At 35.4% G+C, this 18,751-nt stretch overlaps 1 protein-coding gene across 3 annotated transcripts in view; it reads right to left on the reverse strand.

Moving 5' to 3' along the window:
• Positions 2,646-18,751, reverse strand: part of LOC109824841 (beta-galactosidase 15) — a 43,172-nt gene continuing 27,066 nt past the window's right edge. For all 3 annotated transcript variants that reach the window (XM_020391490.1, XM_020391489.1, XM_020391491.1), the window contains 9 exons: positions 17,067-17,264; positions 16,003-16,235; positions 5,744-5,859; positions 5,471-5,568; positions 4,965-5,075; positions 4,306-4,416; positions 3,991-4,199; positions 3,248-3,596; positions 2,646-3,036 (listed from right to left, as the gene is read on the reverse strand). In XM_020391490.1, the coding sequence (XP_020247079.1) occupies positions 2,893-3,036; positions 3,248-3,596; positions 3,991-4,199; positions 4,306-4,416; positions 4,965-5,075; positions 5,471-5,568; positions 5,744-5,859; positions 16,003-16,235; positions 17,067-17,264 (1,569 nt within the window). In that variant the 3' untranslated portion in view covers positions 2,646-2,892. The remainder of the gene's footprint in view (positions 3,037-3,247; positions 3,597-3,990; positions 4,200-4,305; positions 4,417-4,964; positions 5,076-5,470; positions 5,569-5,743; positions 5,860-16,002; positions 16,236-17,066; positions 17,265-18,751) is intronic.

The following is an 18,751-nucleotide window of genomic DNA, read 5'->3' on the forward strand; positions in this document are numbered from 1 at the left end:
GAAATATCAAGAGAAAACATTATATATGTAGTCAAAAGAAGAGCTATAAAATTGATTCTTTCTAGTCACTATTAAAATGATAGGACTAATGTGAAACTCAATTACTGCAGTTATATCTTCACATGCATGCATATGCACATAAATGAATGAAATTACTAATAGTTACATGCAAAGCATTCAAGAGAATCTTATAATAGGATTTCGTATCTTAAAGTATATTTCATACTTCATATGTATAATTTTTTTTAAATTCTCCTATTATAAGAAGTTACAAATTGGTTTCCTACAAAGGAGACATTCTAAATTTAATTTGGTTGCCTACAAAAGAAATATTCCAAATTTAAATTGGTTGTTTACAAAAGAGACATTCTAAATTTAAATTGGTTGCCTACAAAAGAGACATCCATCATAATGCAATAAAAGAGATAATCTTTACTTTTGAAGATTTAAAATATAATTCACCATATAAAATAGAATTAAAAGATGCAAACTTAGTCCAAAAAAAATTAAATTTCAGACTAATGAATTGCCATGTAATGTAGTTAACAAATTCATCAAGATACATATGCTTGAAAAAGTATGTGAATTCCGCTAGAGTCAACTTTCTGATGTAGGCATGGGTAGTTAAGAGTGACCAAAACTTTAAAACCAATGAAAGCACATCGTGACATGACGCATATTGGCAACAGATATAATGCTACACTAGGATAGCAGATGTGCTATGAATAATTAGTAAAATACAAATGGATAACCATAACAAACAAGTAAGTTTCAAAAAAGGTGTAGCAGATCATTATATACTTAAAATAATTCAAACATTCTGTTAATAAAAGAGAGGATGGAGTGACATTAGCATACTATGAATTAGATGTTGGTTTCCATGCTTGATTGTGAAAGTGTACAGATGGCATGCAGCATCTGTGCATAATTGTGTCAAGAGATCATTATAACTTAAGACACTCAACCCATCGTGTAGGAATCATGAACCTTATATAGTATCTCATAATCACAATAGTATGAGTTACTGACAATTGTAGATTAATATATGGTGGGTGAAGAAATAAAGTATCTCATAATCACAATAGTATGAGTTACTGACAATTGTAGATTAATATATGGTGGGTGAAGAAATAAACTAAAATTAACAAATTTCAACCCAAATTACTGACAATTGTAGATTAATATATGGTGGGTGAAGAAATAAACTAAAATTAACAAATTTCAACCCAAATTTTGTTGCACGAATATAATTTATTTCACATATGGGAGGAGTTGCAGAAGAAGATTGCTAAACTTAATCTCCAAACATATACCACAAGGATGATACATTTCAAATAAAGTTTATTAAAATCATTCCGATGTTACTAGTTCTTACAGGCAGAAGAACTTAGACCTCATTGTATATTTTGAGAAATATTTGAATCAAAACATATAAACAACTATAGAACTCTATGTAATTGCACAGAAGAATACTACTGTATGCATCATCGAGAAACTTTTTTTTTATTTTTTAATTCTCTTTTGGATGAACAGTAACAGAAACAATAACAATTAAATTTTTTTAACAGTCATAGAAGAATTATAAATTATAATTATTTCGGATTTAATACTTAAATGCTATAATCCCTCAATCTTCTAGATTATTGGAAAAATTATTAAATAAAAGTTATAGCATGTAAATTAAATCCGAATTAAATAAGAGATAAGAAAATTAGGTCTGAACGGAAAGCAGTCGTGTAATCACTGTCCTAGAAGATTGTGAATCCACCTATCGCCCTGACACAGTTGGTCCCTTCCCCCTAGCGGTAAAAGCTTCCGGAAACAGCTGGCCTCTGTACTCGGACGAGAGTACAAAGCTTCTGCTCAGATGAAGAAAATTGATCATATAAAAGAAAAGCAAACTGTGGTGACGATTTACCAACGTTGATTGATATGGATAGCTAGACGAAGAGATCCTTGCTAAAAGTTGTTCGCTCCTTTTGCTCTGACAGTCGCGTGCCAGGTGACAGGGATGATGAAGACAATCTCCCCCCAACCCCTCTCTAACTCTCTCTCTCTCTCTCTTCTCTCTCATTTTTTGTCTTTGGAGTTTGGAACGTGGGAAGGAACAGCGGCAGAGATAAACACGTGAAGAGCTTGGGGGTTTAGGATTTTATTAAATGGTTTTTATATTAGTGAGAGGAGAAAGAGTCCAAAGAAATAGCTGTAGTTAGAGGGGAATTAGGAATTTTTAGTGGCGTTAGTGGAGATTAAAGATGAGATTAGTTAGGTGTCAATATTGACCTTTTCAAAATATCCAACAGATTTCTGGAGTGTAACAGATTGAGAATGGCATCCTCTTCACCAGTGGTGACTCCTCAAGTCTAATTGGTGGAGCGATCTGTGATCTCATGCCCTCGTGCTTTTGGGTAGTGAGAGGTGGACGGAGGGAGGATGATGAGTGGCGATGGAGAAGGTTGAGGTTGAGGAGAAGTGGTGGAAGAGGGGGAGGATCTACATCTGCTTGTGGTTATTGTTAGAGAGAGAGAGAGAGAGAGAGAGAGAGAGAGAGAGAGAGAGAGGGGGACTGTTGGTTTTTTTTAATCTTTTTTTAGATAAATACAAATATGCCAATGTACCGTATTTGTTACTTTTGGACTTACAGATACATTATGAAGTATCCTGGACGTATGGGTATTACTAGAAGTACGTGGGTTCAAAGATAAATGAGTAAACTTTTGGGTTTAAAAGACAAAAACCCCTAAATGTAAATTGCAACCTTGGGAAAGCACAGAAGGTGCTTCCACTTCCCAGCCCACTATACAAAACATCAACATACAAGTTACTGTGTATGCAACTGTTCTCTACAGCATTGTGGGTGCTTCACATACAGCAGTTATAGCTTTGCATATGCTACATGGAGCTACGGAGAAGTCCGGTATCTGATGCCGAGCTACACTCTAATTGTACTGCTAAACTCTTGCTGGTTCCCTTACATGGGTCACCAAACGTCTCGTTCGAGACACTAATACTGCATCTATTCCTCCCTTTACAAGCCTGCAAGGAAATTTTCTAATATTCAGTGATCAAGGTAGGATAACTTGACACGGTGTCCCAAGCTCAAATCTTAAAATGAATGGTAAATAGCCATCCGACTTTTAAGTTTTTACTGGGACATGTGTTGCCTCCTGATTGTCTAATTACTAGTCCAAGATTTTCCATACAGGAACATTTGCCTCGTAACTGGTCAGGTGAATAGTGTACACACCTTAGATGCTACCGATAGTGAGCTTTGTGCATGGCATTTTCCGATGGAGAACCCTCGGCAACTGCCACTTGGAGTCCCATAGCTTGCAAATGTTATAGCAGAGATTTTCTTGCCCTCATCACAGCGTAAGTGCATTTCCGGTGAAGTTTTGTTGAGCAACACTTTTCCACCAGCTGAATCTGGAATAGACCAGGCAGAGAGTGGTGGATAATAGTGTTCAGACATTTTTGCACATACTGTTTTGGTGGAGTGCACCTTCAGGGAAATCTTTAATGGGTTTCCACCAGTTTCGTCAAAGAGCACAAGGAGATTGTTTGAAGGCTGTAACCATTCTCTTGGAATATGGTACCTGAAAAAGTTTAGCCATGGAAGTGGATTTTTGATGGTACAGATATGGTCAACATTGCTATATTCATTACAAGCTCATAAATCCAATGGCAGAATGGTTAAGAGAAGTTACAAAACGCAAATCAAACTGAATGGTCAGCTTGATAGGTAGATATATAGAGATGAAAAACATCTTATTGCACGTAGACCCCCACATGACATTGAAGCATCAGGACTTGGGTATTAGCATATGCTATAATTGTGGATGCATCATTCAATAGCTTAACCTTTCGGGTAAGTATAGCCTCAACATTGATATGTGCAGAGCAAAATCAATTTTGGAACTTAATCATGCTACGATGCAACAAAAACTGAATCCAAAAATCAAATATGTAATTGTAGGAAGGTAGTGATACCGGGTTTGAGTTGGCTCCCCACAGTTTGTTGTGCACTTGTCTTCATTATAAGCTCCACGATAGTTGCAACTTCTGGGACATCCAGTTTTAGGGGCTACCAATGACCAGAACCTTCCAATGCCATGACCATTTACCCAAGCCTGGCCCTTTCCCATGCTCCCCAGATCAAGAGCGACGGTATCATTGCCTTCAGGGGCATCGAAAGAAGTCTGCATTTGAAATATCCAAAGATCACTAAGAAGGTCGACTAATAATTTCAATACACTAATCAAGAAAATACAGAAATTTATTAGACAAAGATAATTATGGCTTTACCTTATACCATGTAAATGCTGATGGTAAACTATCAAGCTGGAGAGCAGTCCAATCTGCATTTTGTTGTGCCTCTGGATCATATATTTTTTTCAACTCCCCCTTCATTCCTACCTGCAGTTACAAATAAAAAGAAAGATATCCTATTACCATTCGAATGCCCTGAATGGGGTTGGAGAAACTGTTATGAAGATAAGATCAGGAGTTTATCCAACATGATGCCTAAACTTAAAAATGTACGATTATATCAAAGAAGATACAACATGATCCCATATTTTGTTTGCAAAGGAAAATGATAAAAATGTCACCTTTTCTAGTGAACACACTCCAGTGGAGACTTTTTACAAGATATCATTACTTATTAACTTGCAGATTTTATTATTATCTATAAATTTTAAAATTAATCACTAGTTAAAAGAAATTTTTTCTGAGTATTCAATACCATTGTTTCCTCTTTTTTGAATTATTTTCTCCAGGTAAAATGGTAAAAAGTGTTATTTTTCACTCATGACCCTATTTACACCTTCCCCAGAGAGGTTGGAAACTTTAGACCAAAAGAAACATCTAAAATATAGAATGGAAATAACTGAAAGTCTCTAAAGAAAGAGCAACTTTCAAATCAATTGGATGTGAGTATATGAGGACATACTGAAATGATGTACCTGATACGTCCAAAGGGAGCCGGAAAGGTCAATTTCCCCACCTTTCATGCCAATCAATTTTATCTGTCCCCTAAGTCCAGCTCCATCTTTCTCCAAAAAAGCACCATAATTCTATGAATTATAATAGACTTGTCAGGTGAACACATCACACAGATAACAACTAAATCCTACAGCATAACAGATAACAGTTGACGGGGAAAAAAAGGATATGCATCTTAGGTCACCAAGCGATTAGTATGAAAAGAATAACTACATATAAAAGATAGAGGTAGAACTTAGGATGGGGTTTAAACGACTCATGCAAGAGCTTTTGTCCATAATTTGGAAGGTTAGTCTGAAAGAATTGGAACAGGGTTTGATGGCGATGACTATTGCTTGAAGCAATGGACCCATGGTTACAAACCCTAATAAATGAATAAGTTGTAGTTACTTGGTACACATCAGAGAGACTAATCTTCTACTGATAGTAATAACAAGTCCAAGCAACCAAGAATAGAGCCATATACCTGCAATCCCACGGTCTCAGATAATAAAGCTAATTCGTTGAATCCCGGAATCAAATAAAGAGGCTGGACGACCTTAATCCATTTACCATGTCTACTACCTTCAAATCCAAATGATGTATTAGATGCATGGAGTACCTCAGTACAAGACCATGGGAATTGAAGGAAAATTACAAATTATCATATACGCAAGTTATTGATAAAATGCAAATTAGTAATGTAGAAATTGCTTCTTTAAAGAACATTACAGAAGCAAATGCTACATGCAATACATACCTGCAAGACGACCATTCACAAAAATTCGGACCACATCACGTATGCTGTCAATAGTAATCGATGGAAGTAAGCCTTTTTCCTCCCAAAATGATATGTCTTCATCAGAGACGTGAACTCTGAGTAACAACTGATATCAGTAATCACTAATAGATATGACAGGGTAAATCCATAGAAGTACATTCATACACTTGAAAACGTAGAATTAGTAATTAGAGAAAGAAGAAAGAGGAGATGATTTTTTTTCTCTTCTATTCAGTTATATGTATGATAGGAGAGTCAATACATAATTAACCCATAAGCAATGTGTGACTAAACAATAAGACTAATTAACTCTCTCACAACACTACCCCTCAAGGTGGAGCGTATGCATTGGACATGTCCAGCTTGTCACACGTGCTTCCCGAGAGGTTTAGTGAGAATATCTACAAGCAGATTCTCTGAAGATACATACTTAGCCACAACAATTCCTCCAGCATCTTTTCACAAACTAGATTACAACTCTTAATATGTTTGCCCTTCTCATGGAACACATGCTTCTTAGCAATATGAATAACGGACTTGCTATCAACATATACTCTCACAGGATATTTTAGGAGGAAAATCGATGTCTATCAAAAAATCTCTAACCCAAACTAACTCACATGTTATATTTATCATTGCTCGATGCTCAGAATCTACACTAAACAAAGAAACCACCAATGTTATAGAAAGCGGTAGGCGGCCTATGCATTAAGACTTGAGACCTAGAACCTAGGCGGAATCTAGGTGGTTCCTATATCTTTTATTTTTTTAATTACAATAATTAATGGTAAATGTCAATGTAGTAGAAAGCTTAGGCGTCAGACCGGCGCCTAGGCGAATTTCTTTCTTCATTTAAGTTGTGGTGAAAGAGGTTTTACTGAAGGTCGGAGGAGGTAGAGAAGATGTTCATTGTTGGAGGTTGGAGGAGTTTGAAGGAGATTGGAAGACGTGAAGGTTGCAATGGAACAAACATGATCAATGCATAAGGGCACAATCTACGTGAGCAGCCCACGCTCCCCTAGGCGTTCCCAAAAGCTAAGTGGGTAGCCTATATACTGCCTAGATGCTAGGCACTAGGTGGGTGGCCTAGGTACCGCCTAGATTTAGGTGTACTCCTAGGTGGGCTATACAAAGACTTTTTAAAACATTGGAAACTGTAGTTTGTTTCTTTCTTTTCTAAGACATAAGATTTTCTCTAATAAAAATAGTAGATACCTATCAGAAGGTAATCTTGTCAAATCTGCATGACAAACCTACAACTATAGTATGCCCACAATCTGAATAGAATTTCCTCCTTCTAGGAGCTTTCTTTAAATATTTGAGAATCCTTTTCAAAACTTCCAAATGAATCCTCTTGGTGCCAAAAAAATGGCTAATTACACTAATAAAAAAAGTGACATCTAGCCTTTAATTTGGTAGTTTAACTTTTCCACTAATCTCTTATCTACTCTGGCATCAGTTAAAAGCTCCCTCAGATCTGCTAGTAGCTAGTTCTTCACATCCATCAAAGAATTATCACTCCTACGCTCCAACATCTCTGGCTCTAAAAGCATATTAAGGATATAATTCCTTCATGATAGGGGAAGGTCCTTCTTGGACTTGGCCCCCACAACACCGAAGAAATACCTTAAGGATCCAAGGATCCTTTGTTTGGAAATCTGGAAATGATGTTGTAGGTACTTCTTTAGGCTAGGTACTTCTTTAGGCTTTCTAATCCAAACTAACACAAGATTTCATTGTGAGCACAATATCATCTACATACACTACAAGGAGAATCCTCTTCCCAGAGTGAGTCCACTAAAATACTGAGTGGTCTTTCTGTGCTCAACAAAGGCCAAACTACTGGTCGTCCAATGTAAAACATCCAAACCATGCTCTTAGAGACTATTTCAAGCCATAAAGTGATTTCCTCAATCTACACACCTTTTCACACCCGTTTGAGCAACAAAACCTGGTGGTTGCTTTATGCAAATCTTGTCTTTCAGGATGCCATTGAGAAAAGCATTCTTGATGTCCTATTGATGAAGATGTGGAATGTCGTAGCTAATGAGAAAAGAACCCGCGTAGAAGTAATATTTTCCTCAGCAAAGAAGGTATCTAGATAGTCAAGCTAATACACCTGAGAATACCATTAGCTGTTGGCTTTCTTATTTTGATGATGTTTAACAAACAATTTACTTCTAATGTTGTTTATCTAGTGTTTGTGTTTTTGTATTTATTCTAGACAAACAACGAGTTGGAGGATGGTTGAAATAGAGCTTCAACGATGATATCCAATGGAGGTTGGCGGAATGTCGGTGAAGCTTATGCAATTCAAAGTTAAAGATCAAGTTCAAGCTTCATCCGCAACGTGTACCAAGTCAAGCTTAATTGAAGATCAAGATTGCTTGGGTAATGTAGTTTTAGGTTTTATATTATGCGTGTTAGTACTTTAAGCTCAATCATATACACACATACACGCTTTGGTTTTGATTTTGTATATATACAGTTATATATATACATATATGTTTTTTGGTTTAATAGGTTTCGAGTTTATATATGAAACAAATGAATAGAATTGGAAATACTATTTTGTTTCATGTTTATGTGCCTATATATGATTTCGTCCTTAATATTTAATGAAATCATATTTAGTGTTTTGAAAATATTGCATAAAATATGCAATTTTGTGAAAATTCTGTATTCTTAGTTTTTAGACTTAATAATAATCATATACATATTTTATTAAGTCTATATAATCATTGTGCAAAGTTTCAAAACATGGTTTAGCCAAAATATCAAATTTCACATGTTTACATTTTCGTGTTTTGAACTATTTTGCAAAATGATGATTTTTCACTAATGGGAAATGCAATTTGGAAAATTTTTTTTGTAACATGTTCACTTACATGTTTATATATTTTTCCCAAAGTTTCATAATTTTTGGACTTCATTTGTTATTTTTAACATATTTTTAAAAGTCTCAAAAATAGCTTTAAAAACCAGTTTTTGAATATGTCAGTTTTCGGTTGACCGAACCTGAGTTCATATGCTCACTGGACGACAGAGAGTCTGTCGGTCGACCGGTCCGGTCGACCGATAAAATTTTCGGTCGACCGATGAATTCTCCGGTCAACCGACGAGAGCTTTTTCAGCTTCCAACGGCTAGTTTTCTTACCGTTGCTGGGGCTGTTTCTATCTTTTCTAGTTTTCTTACCGTTGCTGGGGCTGTTTCTATCTTTTTGCTTGGGGTTTTTGGCTGAGTTGTGAGAGAGTATAAATACCCCATTACCTTCAACTCTCAAGCTAATCCAAGAAGTTTTTTAACAAGGGTTTTAAAAAGGGTTTAAGCTTGTTTTAAGCTTGTTTAAGAGTTTGGTTTGTGAAGATAATTTCACAAGGGCTTGAGGAGATAATCTTTGGTGTTTGGGCTTCAAATCATCTCTCTCTCACTCTTGTTATTTATTGGAGAAGTTTTTCTAAACTCAATCTATCTTTACATTTTATTGTTTGAATTATCATTTTATTAAGCTAGTGTTTATATTGAGTTTAGTTGATTTTATTTATCTCTTTGTTCACACACAACCTATTGAGCTTATTGTATTTACATTCATAGTATAATTTAGGGTTGTGGGTTTGTGACATTGAGACAAACACTTTGTATTGAGCCTAATTGTGAGGATTCACTTGTAATACACTTGTACACCGAGAGAAGTGTGTGGTGAGAGACGGGGTCGAATCCAAGAGGAGTGGCGTCGGTTGACGTGCCTAGGGAGAGGTTGTAACCGAGCACTTGATGAGGAGGACACGGGCTAGGACCAATACTTAGTGTGTGAGGTGTGATTGCATAGTGATTGTATTGTGAGGTGTAAACGTTGTTCGGGTGAACGTAGAAAACCCGATTGTGATAGTGAAGATCTCCTCGAGGTGAGGAGCGGAGATGTAGGTCGTGGGGACCGAATTCCGTAATCATATTGTTTGTTTGTGATTGCATTGACGCACTTACTTTTATGTTCATATCTTATATCGCTTTTGTATATTGCTTGTTGATTATATTGCCCACTATCTAGTTTAGATTGTTTACCCTTGAGATTATATATCCTTGCATATATTTCACTATATACCTCTTTGCTAGGATATATCATATTGTATATTGCTTATCCTAGTTCATATATATTGTTGCATTTCATACTTGCTAGGATAACTTGTTAATTAGTTTTAATTGACATAAAATCGGATTAGATTAGCATAAGACCCTACTCACCCCCTTTAGGGTCTAACAATTGGTATCAGAGCTTGGTGCTCTTTGATTTAAGGTCTAACCGCCTTGAGTTAAAGATCCAAGTTATCTTATTTGTGCTAATCTAGTTATGATTGCATTTGTCTTGCTTGCATATATTCATATATATATCTTGAATATGAATATATTTCGTTTAGGCTATGAATCCAATGTTGCTCCTAAATTCATTGATTTTTCCTATGCACAATGGGCTTTTAGATTTAAACTATTTGTTAAATCTAGAAATATTGACTTATGGGAAGTTATTGACTGTGCTTATATTATGCCCACATTGGAGAAATCCAAGTGGAGTAATCATGATAATAAAATGTTTACAATGAACAAGCTTTTGTTAGAGTTTTTGCTTAATGCTTTTGACTCATCATTTTCTAACAAATTTATTCATTTTGATAGTGCTTACAAACTTTGGAAATTCATTGAAGCACATCAAGGAGACTTGGAGGCAATCCGACAAGCTTTGGAGGATTTTTCTTTAAGTTCATTTGGAGCATCATGCACACGGCCACAAGAGGATAACTCTTGTGTAGTAAGCGATTCCGATTCCGAAAATAATTTATCTATTGATGAACTCGCTTGTGCATATGAAAGATTATCTCATGCCTATACAAAATTGCAATATTGATGAACTCGCTTGTGCATATGAAAGATTATCTCATGCCTATACAAAATTGCAAAATAATTTTATTAATCTTAAAAGCAAGCATTGCATATGAAAGATTATCTCATGCCTATACAAAATTGCAAAATAATTTTATTAATCTTAAAAGCAAGCATATTAGTTTAAAATCCGATCATGAGTTGTTAGCCTCTAAACTTGACGTCACTACTAAAGAGAATGTTACACTTAAAAGAAAACAATGACATGCTAAGTTTAGAAAATAAAAAATTGACTTCATCTATTGCTAGCTTAACTCATGCCTATAATAATGCCATGATAGAAGTAGAAATAATTAGAAATAAGTTTAATTTATTTAAATATGATCATGTTTCATCTACTTTTATTTCCAATGCTTGTATGCCTAACAATGAGTTGGATCATGTTAAAGAACGCATATCATCTTTAGATTCTTATGGACTTATGTGCAAAGTCTCGTGTCAATTCCTTTAAATCCAACACTTACTATGCACATATTTATAGCAAAGTTTACAAGTGTTCAATTTGTGGTCGTAAAGGCCACTTATCTAAATTTTGCTATGATGCACATAAATATAAGAATACTAAAGCTCATTGTGCATCTCATCAAGTTTCTTCATCACATACACATGCACATACTCATCATGTTCATCATAAGCATGCTCATGTGTTTAAATGTGATTTTTGTGATCGAGTTGGTCATTTGGCCAAATTTTGTTTTGATTTAAATAGAGTTTCACATTTGCAAAATAATCTTAAAAGATCATCTTTATTTGCAAATGTTCCTCGTGCACATCCACATCTTAAAAGATCATCTTTATTTGCAAATGTTCCTCGTGCACATCCACATGGTCAACATAACCAAATGCATCCTCTTCATTGCACTTATTACAATCGAATGGGTCATTTGCATAATTATTGTTATGACCGGACCCATGCACTAAATGCGCCAAAATGGGTTCATAACCCAAGGGCTTTGAGCTTAAATGATAGGGGTCATGTCCCTAAATCTTTTGGTACCAAGAGTTCTTGGGTACCAAAACAAATTTGATTTTTAAACCAAGAATTTTAATGTTTTTTGTTTTCCTTCTCTTTCTTGGTTTTGAAAAATTATATTTTAAACTTTTGAACATGAAAACAATTCTTTTTCTTTGGTCAAATTCTTTTGTTTTCATGATTATTGATTTTATTTTTTTGATGAGAGGTTTGTATTTATATAACCCTCCGGAGTTATTGGGTGTTTATTCCCAAATCACGTTTACCGGATGCTAAAATGATTATATGGGTTGGAACAAGCTCAAGAGCTTGATATAATTGTTGCCTCTCTTAAAAAGTATGTTTTGATTTGTTGCTTTTGAATTCATTATAATTCACTTATATGATGATATTTATGTGTTTGTGCTAATGGATCATCTTGAAAACTTTTTACATGATTCTCATGTCTTCCTTCTTGTGATTTCATAAATCTTTTTTTATACATGGTTTTTATGTTTTTGATATGAGACAATATGTTCATCTTGATATATTTATATATGTTCTCATTATCTCTTGAATGTGAGTGATTCTTAGCATATTTTTTATGCTTGCTCACATGTTTGCCATGATCTTTTATTGCTTATATTTTATATGGCATTTTGATAGGGGAAGCAATCTCTATACTTGCTTCATACTCATCCATGCTTATTTGTAGGGGGAGCTTTCACTCTCTTAATTCTTTTGTCCCCTTTTTGATGTTGTCAAAGGGGGAGAAATATTGTGAGTATACATTTCCTTGTTTATATGCATGTGAATTATAATTTGTATATTCATTTCTTTTTATGCATATATCCTTTTTGTAAATTGTTTGTCATCATCAAAAAGGGGGAGATTGTTGGCTTTCTTATTTTGATGATGTTTAACAAACAATTTACTTCTAATATTGTTTGTCTAGTGTTTGTGTTTTTGTATTTATTCTAGGCAAACAACGAGTTGGAGGATGGATGGAATAGAGCTTCAACGATGATATCCAATGGAGGTTGGCGGAATGTCGGTGAAGCTTATGCAATTCAAAGTTAAAGATCAAGTTCAAGCTTCATCCGCAACGTGTACCAAGTCAAGCTTAATTGAAGATCAAGATTGCTTGGGTAATGTAGTTTTAGGTTTTATATTATGCGTGTTAGTACTTTAAGCTCAATCATATACACACATACACGCTTTGGTTTTGATTTTGTATATATACAGTTATATATATACATATATGTTTTTTGGTTTAATAGGTTTCGAGTTTATATATGAAACAAATGAATAGAATTGGAAATACTATTTTGTTTCATGTTTATGTGCCTATATATGATTTCGTCCTTAATATTTAATAAAATCATATTTAGTGTTTTGAAAATATTGCATAGAATATGCAATTTTGTGAAATTTCTGTATTCTTAGTTTTTGGACTTAACAATAATCATATACATATTTTATTAAGTCTATATAATCATTGTGCAAAGTTTCAAAACATGATTTAGCCAAAATATCAAATTTCACATGTTTACATTTTCGTGTTTTGAACTATTTTGCAAAATGATGATTTTTCACTAATGGGAAATGCAATTTGGAAAATTCTTTTTGTAACATGTTCACTTACATGTTTATATATTTTTTTCAAAGTTTCATAATTTTTGGACTTTATTTGTTATTTTTAACACATTTTTAAAAGTCTCAAAAATAGCTTTAAAAACCAGTTTTTGAATATGTCAGTTTTCGGTCGACTGAACCGGTCGACCGAACCTGAGTTCATATGCTCACTGGGCGACAGAGAGTCTGTCGGTCGATCGGTCCGGTCGACCGATAAAATTTCCGGTCGACCGATGAATTCTCCGGTCGACCGACGAGAGCTTTTTCAGCTTCCAACGGCTAGTTTTCTTATCGTTGCTGGGGCTGTTTCTGTCTTTTTGCTTGGGGTTTTGGCTGAGTTGTGAGAGGGTATAAATACTCCATTGCCTTCAACTCTCAAGCTAATCCAAGAAGTTTTTTAACAAGGGTTTTAAAAAGGGTTTAAGCTTATTTTAAGCTTGTTTAAGAGTTTGGTTTGTAAAGATAATTTCACAAGGGCTTGAGGAGATAATCTTTGGTGTTTGGGCTTCAAATCATCTCTCTCTCACTCTTGTTATTTATTGGAGAAGTTTTTCTAAACTCAATCTATCTTTACATTTTATTGTTTGAATTATCATTTTATTAAGCTAGTGTTTATATTGAGTTTAGTTAATTTTATTTATCTCTTTGTTCACACACAACCTATTGAGCTTATTGTATTTACATTCATAGTATAATTTAGGGTTGTGGGTTTGTAACATTGAGAGTGAGCTTAATTGAGTTCTCACCTTGTTTAGAGAACAATCAATTGATTTATATTGTGCCTAATTGTGATGATTCACTTGTAATACACTTGTACACCGAGAGAAATGTATGGTGACAGACGGGGTCGAATCCAAGAGGAGTGGCGTCGGTTGACGTGCCTAGGGAGAGGTTATAACCGAGCACTTGAGGAGGAGGACACGGGCTAGGACCAACACTTAGTGTGTGAGGTGTGATTGCATAGTGATTGTATTGTGAGGTGTAAACGTTGTTCGGGTGAACGTAGAAAACCTGGTTGTGATAGTGGAGATCTCCTCGAGGTGAGGAGCGGAGACGTAGGTCGTGGGGACCGAACTCCGTAATCATATTGTTTGTTTGTGATTGCATTGGCGCACTTACTTTTATGTTCATATCTTATATCGCCTTTGTATATTGCTTGTTGATTATATTGCCCACTATCTAGTTTAGATTGTTTACCCTTGAGATTATATATCCTTGCATATATTTCACTATATACCTCTTTGCTAGGATATATCATATTGTATATTGCTTATCCTAGTTCATATATATTGTTGCATTTCATACTTGCTAGGATAACTTGTTAATTAGTTTTAATTGGCATAAAATCGGATTAGATTAGCATAAGACCCTAATCACCCCCCTCTAGGGTCTAACATTAGCAACCCGTCTCGCCTTTCAAGCGAGCAAGAGATCCATCACGGTTTAACTTTACAGTGTAAACCCACTTTGTAGTCAATGGTTTTCTTTCCTAGAGGAAGAGTAACCAACCCCCATATATCAGTTCGCTCAAGGGCTGCCATCTCATCCTGCATCGCCTCAGTCCAACCTGAAATAGATAGAGCTTCTAACATACTAACATAGTTTTGGGAACAGATTGAGAATCCAAAGAGAAGATAAAAGATTGATATGAAGATGATAAGTGAGAGTAAGAGCAAAGTCAGAAATCAGATGTCCACTGCAATATCCTTTATCATTGCGATGAGCAATTGAGAGATCATCAGTAGTACTATTACTAGGTAATTGATCGGTAATATTCCCACTAATCAGGACTTGGAACAGAAGCTGGTGCTAGCACAGAAGGAAGAGCACAACAATGTGTATAAACTTGAAGAACTTTCTCTAATGTTGGTCAGCTGGTGGTTTTGAGTCAGACACCACATCAGAATCGGACTGACCATTGATGATCTGTGCCTCACGAATAACCAAGTAGTCATAATCATCCTTACAGGGAGAAGGGGAACGTGTCGTGTGTCCAGATTGAGATTCAAAGAAAGTGACATGTGCAACTAGAACATAGCAACATAAAGATGGACGATAACACCTATATCCCTTTTGAGTGAAAAATTAACCCAGAAGTTACATTTAAGGAATGTGAATCTAGTTTGGTTTTCTAGGGGCTGTGGCTGTGGAACACAGAACCGAAAACTTTAGATGGAAAACTCAGGTCAACTATGAGGGTGTAAAACTGAGTATGGAACTTTGTTGTCTAGTTTCGAAGAAGGCGTACGACTTATCAAGTAACGTGTAGTCAAAATGGCATCCCCCAAAATTCTTTCAAAACATGTCTATGAAACAATAGAGTGTGAACAATATCTAGCAAATGTCGATTTTTACGTCGGGAAGAGCAGAGATGGCTTGGTTTACACACTCTCACAACAAAAAACATACTCTGTGTTTGTAAAAATATAAAATAGTAGATTACCATCAATAGTCCCTGTTCCAATTTTATGAGAGTGGAGTGCTCCTAGGCATGTCAAATATTTATCTTGGTTGACTAGATGTTACGTTGTTTTTATGTTTGCGTGTGTGTACCTGGTATGCTAAATAATCAGAGGCATCCTTTATCATGTATGTGTATGGCAGTTAAACTATTTAAAAATACAACACCGCTAATCATAACACACACCTTAATCATGCATCTACCGTAAGTCAGCAGGTTTCAACATTTAATCTGAGGTCTAAACATGCATGTACCTGGTCATATACCATAAATAATCAGAGGTGTCCTTTGTCATATTTAAATGCTCTAATATACCCTGTGAAGTGAAATTATTAGCACTCCACGCACCAATCGACTCTTTGAAGGTCATCCAGTTCTTCACATCATGAAATCCTCCCATCTTTGGCGACAAGTGCCCAGGTCCTGCAGTGTATGGATAGGCAGGGGAACCAATTTCCACTTGTTTTATTGAAGTCTGAGCACCTACCTGATATGAAGAAAGGAACTCAGAGACAAGATATAGAGCTAGAATTTCTCTACTGTCATATATATAAAAATTACTTGCCGTACTTCAAGGTAGATTAGTGACTTTAATAGAAACACACATCAATTAACAAGCTATGTTTACTTTTATTAATTAATTATTATTATTATTATTTTGTTTTTTTTTCAATCCTCAAACGCAAATTCATATATGTCACATCTACACCGATAAGCTTGAAAATTCATTTTAATGGTATTTAAGCAACAGATACTTTTGCAGATACACTGAATCACATGTATTGAACTTGTGCAAAAATCTTAATAATCTGTTGGTAATAGGTGAGAAGCTTTTCCCTTTCAATGGAGAAATTTTGCTCAATTAATTATCAAGTATATGTTATGGTGTTGATTGTTATATAATCCTGCACTTACAAGAAATTAGCATTTTCAGTAACGCCATTCTAGAGAACTGCATTTTCTGAGTCCATTGATACTCAGGATATTTTGTACATTTCTACTTCTGCTTTGCACTATTTTCAGATGATTTCAGTAAATGCCACTAGATTGACTAGGAAATGAGGAAGTTACAAAAAGAAACCAAGCTTTTCTTTTCATCATCAGACTTGTTTGCCATAAGTACAAGCCCCAAGGTAGCTGGAGGCCAACTTAACTTGAGAAAATAAAAAAATATTGATCAAATCTAGAACCAGCTGTCATTTAATCAAGTTGCCACGTTCCTGGATGCGAAATCTATGGAAATACAGGTTACTCGGATATATTACCTACTGCTGTGAAATTGTCATTTACGTAATTCAATTGAAAAAGTTAGCATCACCTTTGCAGTATTGAAAGCCACATTTTTACAATCCGGCAATATGCTTACTGACCAGGGTGGTAGCGTATAAACTTCACCAAATATTTTCACCGCAACTGATCTGTGCTCATCGATGTTAGCAAGAAAAGCAGAGCAGATACTTATATTTATGGGCAGGCTCGAATTGGTGTCGACATGGCCATTGGAATAAATGTGTGCCTGTAGATACAACCGCAACCTATCCTTATCTCAGAAACAATGGATGAAGAATAAGCTAATTGGAACAATAGCAGAGCACAAGACTATCAGAATTGAAAGCTAAAGAAATCATGCCACACTGACTGGTTATATGAAAAAGATTAATCCATGTCTGGGAGTGTCAAGGGAGCAGTTTGAAATGTGTACGCAGATGTCCTGATTGTTATCTGTTACCCAAATCTGCTACTATATTCAAACAATATATGCAAATTGTATCAGCAACCATAACAGATTTATCCGAATTTGCACAAACTATGAATCCATAGGGGTGGGCAATGGTCCATGCTGGCTCGTCCTGCGGGCCGGCCCATGCGGGCTCAATGGTGAGGTGAGCCAACCCACGACTCGCAGTGAGTTGAGCAAGCCTTGTTTTAGGGGTGCATTCGGTCCGGATACGGCTCGGATATGATGCTTATCATATCCATATACGCTTACCTATCTCGGATACGGATACGGATATACCTCGGTAAGAAAAATTTATAACCATATCCGTTAAAATCGGATACGGTTACGGATATACATGCGAATATATAAGCGGATATGCATGCTGATACAAAACAAATATGAGAAAACTAGATAGTATTGAGAAAAACATAGTTCATGTGATACAAAAGAGTTTGTTAATATGTCCATTATAATTGAAAAGTTAAGATTAGACATCTTGATCATCAAAATTAACCACAAATCCATAATCTAAGAATCGAAACTATCGTAAGAGTATGACTAATATGTATTCGGATATTTCGGATACGGATACGGATATTTCACTACAAAACCATATCCGTAACCATATCCTATCGGTTGTAGATTTGAGTAACCATATTCGTATCCTCACGGATACGATTACGGATATTTCCTCGGATACGGATACGGTTTAGCACCCCTACTTGTTTTGCCACTTGTTCCCGGGCCTAGAGTTCAGCCCAACGGGCTCGACAACATGCGGGATGAGTCATGACACGGGTCGACCCATTTGGCCCACTTAACTATTTTTTGTTATGTTTAATATTTAATTGTTTTAATAGGTTTTTTAAAATAGTGTTTAACACTTAAGAATTATATGTAAATAGAAAATTAACAACGACATGATTACAAAAATTAAAACAAATAATTTTATTAAGTAAAATTGTATATTTGCATATAATTACAGAGAGAACCATCACAAACACGGAGATTTAACGAAAATCAGAGCAAGTTTTACATCAATGAGTAGCATAATATTGTTCCACCCAGCCCAAGAGCGAGCCAGGCCAAGCCGAGCTCAAGAGCGAGCGGGTTTGTGGGCCTACCCAGCCTAGTGCCCACCCTTATGAATACACCAATATTTAATGCTATAAGAATTTTATATTTGGAAAAGCAACTAGAAACTTTATATGAACACATTAGGATTGATACAATATCAAATAAAAGGTGTAGGCTTAACTGCATACATGCTTATATATTTTAAT

This window comes from Asparagus officinalis, chromosome 9 (genome assembly GCF_001876935.1).
Source record: "Asparagus officinalis chromosome 9, Aspof.V1, whole genome shotgun sequence".
Lineage (NCBI taxonomy): Eukaryota > Viridiplantae > Streptophyta > Magnoliopsida > Asparagales > Asparagaceae > Asparagus > Asparagus officinalis.